Here is a 6,105-nt window from a genome sequence, read left to right as displayed (position 1 = left end):
GAGGAAGTGGAAATCAGGTGACCCTTGTGACATCCCACAAGCACAATAGAGAAGTGTTTACTAGAGCAACCCCCTTATGCTTGTGAGACAATGCTGAGTTGACCCCTGATAATTCTAACAACAATATCCAACAGAAGTTGGAGACAAACACTTTGAGGCACTGATTTGGAAAAGACTGTTCCAGAGTGATGTTATATCCCTAATACACAAGCCTGCTTTGTACATTAAAGTTGACAAGGTTCAGAAACACTGCTGTAGATGATAAGTTTCTAAATCCTTTGTTAGTGGCAGTCCTTTATTTTAAGCATATGGTTGCAACCACTTAGGTTTAATGTTAAATATGGATTTAAATTGTGACAAGGGAAAAAAAGACTTAAAAACATGGCTTATGAAAGTATTTATTTATTCCATGTAAGAAGATCAGAGATATATCTGGTGTTTTGTTTAAGTATAGTTTTCTAAGTCAGCTTAATGGAATGAGAAGAGAGAAAAAATAGCTAGGATTGACCCATTTAGGCCTGTAAGATCACTGGTTTACATTTGCCCAATTTTATACAGTAATAAAAGACATTATTCCAATTCAGTCCATGACAGGGGCCTTTTCCTACAAGGAGGCTGATGGGAAAGGATCTCCAGAAGGTACTGCTCACATTTGATACAGATATCCATAGAAGGCCAATCCATCATACTTTTCAAGTGGCAGGCAAGGGGTGGGGTTAAGCAATGGGGTTCAAACACAAGAGGTACTCTGGAAATTATGAGAAGAATCCAAATTACTTTCAAAAATGCCTTTTTCATGCCTTTACATGTGTGGAATACCAAGTAAGGCTGTATACATTTAAAAAATGTTTTGGAGGAAATGTGTAAGTACATGTGACCACCTCTCTTCTGTTCATTCAAATAGGCATAGCATCTACACAAGTCTAAAAAAAGAGAAAGGTGCTGTGCCTCACAGGAGTCGAAAGCATTTCTTCCAAATCGTTTTGGGATAACTATACTATAATTACTATGTATGTACAAATGTTTAATATAAAAAAGGGAAAAAGTTAATCCAATTTGGAAAGAAAGAACAGCATTAAAGAATCTTCTACTTTTATAATTCAATTTGCAACATGATGTTCACTAAAAACTACTGACTGTCTTCACACATCACATTCAACTATAATGTGTTTGTTCAGCTTTGACTCAGCACAACTTGTGAACTCAGCCACTGTATCTTCTAATGAAGATGAATCAAGCACCGTGATAACTTTCTCATCTAGCAACCATAGGATGTGAAAGGTGTTTTCTCAGCATATAAGCATCATCTTATCAGTACAAGATGGGCTAGTAATTGGGGAGTTGGCAAGGTGAAGAGAATGTATTATTAATGTAGTTTCATCCTCATGGCAAACTCTCACCTTGATGAATCCCACTGTTCTACTTCAAACAAAAGCTGTGCAGCTGTTTGGTTGTGCAGGCCATGATCATCTTCCTTGCCCAGTTGTATCACTTTAAAGAAGTTAAGTGGAAGGCGTACACAAGGTCTTACTGGCATAGACACCTAGATAAAAATACCATGACTTTAACCCACTGATCGAATCCTTTAAAACAGTTAATATAATACATTAAAAGGTGTTCATTATTGTTAAACCAAAAATGAAGCTGCATATTATTAAACAGGACTATGCAACGTTGGTCAGACACAAAGTACCATCAAGCAATCTGATAAATGATTTATACTTTAATTGGCTTAACGGCTCCTAAACAAAATTTTGTAAACATGGGTTAATTTACACAAGGTTGTATTGGTCAGTAGCTTAATAAAACAAAGAGAATTAATGAAAAAGAAAAGAACTTACTTTGATGCAGCAATCTTTGCAGATCACACTAAAATAAAAAGGTAATACCTCAGTTGTAGGAATAACAATTGAATAAAAAGAAAAATAATAAAGGAATGAATAAAAAGAAAAATAACAAAGGAGTTAAAAAACAAGCCACACTTAAGATAGAAATAAGTTGCAGGACTGAGAAGTTGGGCTGTTATTTTTCCTGATGCTTGCCTGATTAATTGCAGGTTTTCCCACAAAGAAAGGACCCTAACAGCCACAACTGCTAAGCCTTTTATGAAATGCTTTATTTCAATGAGCTGTGAATTTAACCATCATGTACCCAGAAATGAAAATCTCATCTCATTTGGGGAAGCCAAACAATGAACCAAATAATTTGGTTTTTTTGACTCTGCAACAACAAGAGGAGAGAGTCAAATTTTCTGGGAGACAGAATAATAGAACCATTTAGGCAGTGTTTTTCAGAACTCCCCAGCCAGTTGAAGTTCACATGTCTTGAAGTTGCCAAGTTTGAAAAATACTGATTTAGGGCATTGAATCCAGCCCCTGCTCAGTTCAGGAATCTAAATTAAACAACTTCAGATTTCAGAGCAGCTGCAAAAGGCAACAAGGCAGTCTTGGGGAAATACGTGGCTGCTTTATGATTGCAGATAGAGGCTGTGATTGTACTCTAATGCCCTCTAAATATTCCCCTTTGGGGAATAAAATCTGAAGTAAGCACAGCCATGGTAAATATTCAATTTCCATGTTGTTCTGTGACTTCAGGAAAAAATAATAGGAGGATTAGATCTAACATTGCATTATTGTAATTTTCCATTACATGAATTGAGGTTTGTTTGCCTTACTTTCCCTTATTCTGAAATTTCTCAAACCCATTTCAGAGTGGGTTCCTGAACTCTACTGCATATTTAGAAGGGTATCCAAGAGAAGAAGTAATATGTTTCACCAGCAATTTCTGTTTTGCTGGCAAGCTGACAGCACTGAATCAATTCACAAAATATGACCTCTGTTTAATATCTGTTAATCCTCCCAGTAAACTGAGTTCTGTAGGTGAATTAGGAAACTGAATATTAAAACAGCAAAAACAATTAAACAATTAAACACATATTCAATACATAGTAGGGAGCACAAAGCATTAAGTACCCCTTTGAGGTACCCCTTCAGCTACCCCTTTCAGGGGATACTTCTTAAAATGTATTAGTGCAGGAGAGACACTCTCTCCTGAAATATTAAAGCTGTCACATCCTTTGAGAAGCTAATGAACCTGCTTTAAAGTCTTTCCCAGTTCTTTTAAGTGCTTTGCATAGCCCTAATGAATGGTAGGGCTGTGTCGTGCTTCAGATTCAGGAGTGGTGCTTTGGAAGGTGTGGGAACATGAACATGAGCATAGCACCTGTCTGTGGCTTATTTACCAAGATTGGGAGCTTCCCCTCAGCAGCCATGCAATCCTGGAAAATGACATAGGTGCTTTAATAAATTGGAGGCAGGTGCTACTTTTGCTTTCAACAAATCCAAAGCATTTAACAGCTCTAATAAATAATACATGAAAGACATGAGAAGAAATACATATAAAAGCCACTATCCCAGGATAACATAGACATTTTAATTTTTTTCAAAAACCCAACCATAAAAATTGTAGGTAGAAAGAAATGTTTTTTGTCTTGCACAGTAATTTAATCATGAAAAGGCTCTGTTTACTTACCTACTACAAAGATGACACATATAGGGCCATATAAAGAACTGGTTATGGCAAAGGAGACAAAGCTGTAGGGGGGAAATTGTGACAAGTGCTAAGATTTATTTTTTTATAATAATAATCAATACAAGTAATAACACTCATACACAGAATGAAGAATGTTTAGAGATTAAAGTGTGGGCCACGGTTTCTGGAATAATTTTACAGCCATATAAACCATCCCTTCTGATCACTGAAAAGACTGAAAATAGCTTTGCATTACGGAAGCTTCCTTTATTGTAGATACATTTGCTCTGCATGCAAATGTAGACTGAGGAAAAGGCAAAAAGTGAACTCTGGCATGCTAGACAAATTGCTTTCTTCAGGATATTCCCACCAGGAAAATTGATACTTTTTGTATGCTTAAGGTGTGGGAAAAACCTGCATGTGATATAGAAAACACTAACAGAAGTTAATAAAAGTTAGATATGCCAATGTACCGCTAAAGGGAATGGAACGTTTTATCTCATTTTCCCCTCTTTTTGGAGGGGAGGAGTAGATTTTTTAAAAATTAAAATGGGGCACATTAAACTTATCTACTTGTTATTTGGGGAGAAAAATAGAAAATGGCAAGCAATCTTGGGAAAGAAGCTTCAGTGTTCTACAAAAAGAGGAGCTGGAGACTGCCTGTGGTCCACATGTTGCCCAACCCTGATCTATTGGCACAAGGATTAGTATAAGGGAACAAAGTTAAATATATAGACCAGTCTTGCAAAAGCCAACATACTTACTAAACATTTTACTATATGGATATTCATGTCTGTTTTTAATAAGTATTACCAAAGCAACCAACGCACACTTTCTCATATTAAGAAATTACCTCAGCCCTTGAAGGCACATTGCCTCTTTCTCTTTGGCAGGAATCTTTTATTTCTAAATATCTTGTTCCCATCAAATCTGCAATGCTTGGTAATGACCATCTTGAGCATGTCTGATTGTAAGTAGATGACAACTATAAATTAAATGAAGACATTCAGAAACTGCTCTTTGTCATAATTTTTTAATAAAACCTAGCTCCTGGAATTTAGTAGTTAATGAACAGTTTTTAGTTTGAAATGAGTAGCTTAAAAATAAGAAATTCAAACAAACCACTGTGGACCAACTGTAACTATATTTTTTTAAACTCAGTAAGTTACACAATGCTCATAGTTCCCTCCAAATTGAGGATAATGGTATTCCATGTTAATACACTCTATTTAGATATAAATTTCAAGGATTGCACATCTTTAATTATGTGCACACAGGAAAGACACAATGCACTGTAGGGTTCTGTGGGGCTTCAGAATCCAAAAAAAGAGGAACAGCAGCAGCAAGAAATCCCCCAAACCACTAGATATTTCTTTAGCATTTCAGCATAAAGATTTAGATATATGAATGGGTGTTTAAAAAGGACAATAGATAGGTGTCATCCCAGTTTATTCTTGCCTTGGTTCCTGATCCCCTTCCACCATCCTTACATAGCTCTCCTAGTTTTATCTTTAGTTCCAGATCTGAGAGAATCCAGCCTACTCCTGTTTTTTTAGCTTTTGAGAAGTCTGTTGTGCTGATGTTTTGTTCAGAGAAGATACTATTATGTGGAGAATTCAAGATGAACTTCTGAATATCTCCTGCAGAAAAAAGAACACACAGACAAAAATGTTAAGTAAAAATATTAAACTATTGTGACTTTCTTCAGAGATGATAGGATACTTAAAAAAGATTAATCAGTTCACACTACATACAGCAGAGAATATATGATGTCATGACATACAGTATGTCTGGTTATTTATCTTCTGTTATCTAAGAACCTCTTATGCTTCTTCCAGGGTTCTGTACTGATTAAGCATTTTTTTAAAATTTCCTTATCAATATGGTATTGTTTTATTTTGGTTTAATAAGGGTACACATTTGATTCTGGAGAATTGTAAAATGTAAACTACTTATTTTCATTTTAGAGTTTAATTCCATCAGATGGATATAATTTTTTTCAGATGTATGCTGGTTGGCTTTCCAGTTATCTCTCTGTGCTTGCAAGGTTATACGCATTACTAGCCAACAACTCACATTTGAGTTTTATGAAAATCTTGTAATTTTATTGTTGTTGTATCAATTAATTTGGAAAGAACCATATATGCTTGGACTCTGTGACTTCTCTCTATAGTTGTACTTTTAACAGAGAAGTGGAGAAAATAAGGGTTTACATTTGATTTTCAGAGGATAAAACACTGGACAGGACAGTTAATTATTAATATTCTAGAAGTTAAAAACATAATTTAAAATAATCTTGATAGGTTAGATAGGCTAGATAAGTGAACTGAAAGTAACAGCGAAATTCCACAGAGATATATGCATAGTTCCTAAGAAACAGAACTAAAATGCCTAAGCATAGGATAATGGAAACACGACTTGGTAATGGCACCAATAATACCTGAAGGGGTGATATGCAGAAGATGACCATGACCTAGTATCTGTCATCCCAGAGTGCAGGACATAGAATTATGGCCTTAAATTATAATTACAGAATTCTTATAATTTCTGTACTGAGTATAGAAAAGCAATTTG

The 6,105-nt window shown here is 35.3% G+C and overlaps 1 protein-coding gene across 1 annotated transcript; it reads right to left on the bottom strand.

Moving 5' to 3' along the window:
* Positions 1 to 448: 448 nt before the first annotated feature.
* On the bottom strand, positions 449 to 4,494 carry LOC134498362 (protein spire homolog 1-like). Its single transcript, XM_063304438.1, has 5 exons — positions 4,385 to 4,494; positions 3,532 to 3,593; positions 1,842 to 1,869; positions 1,401 to 1,543; positions 449 to 748 (listed from the first exon to the last, which is right to left on the bottom strand). Exons 1-5 carry the CDS (start codon positions 4,454 to 4,456, stop codon positions 571 to 573), a joined length of 483 nt encoding a protein of 160 aa, XP_063160508.1. The 5' UTR covers positions 4,457 to 4,494; the 3' UTR covers positions 449 to 570.
* Between the last annotated feature and the right edge of the window lie 1,611 nt (positions 4,495 to 6,105).

Source organism: Candoia aspera, chromosome 5 (genome assembly GCF_035149785.1).
Source record: "Candoia aspera isolate rCanAsp1 chromosome 5, rCanAsp1.hap2, whole genome shotgun sequence".
In the NCBI taxonomy this organism is placed as follows: domain Eukaryota; kingdom Metazoa; phylum Chordata; class Lepidosauria; order Squamata; family Boidae; genus Candoia; species Candoia aspera.
Note: the sequence above shows the minus strand (reverse complement) of the source record. Positions and strands in the feature narration are given on the sequence as shown.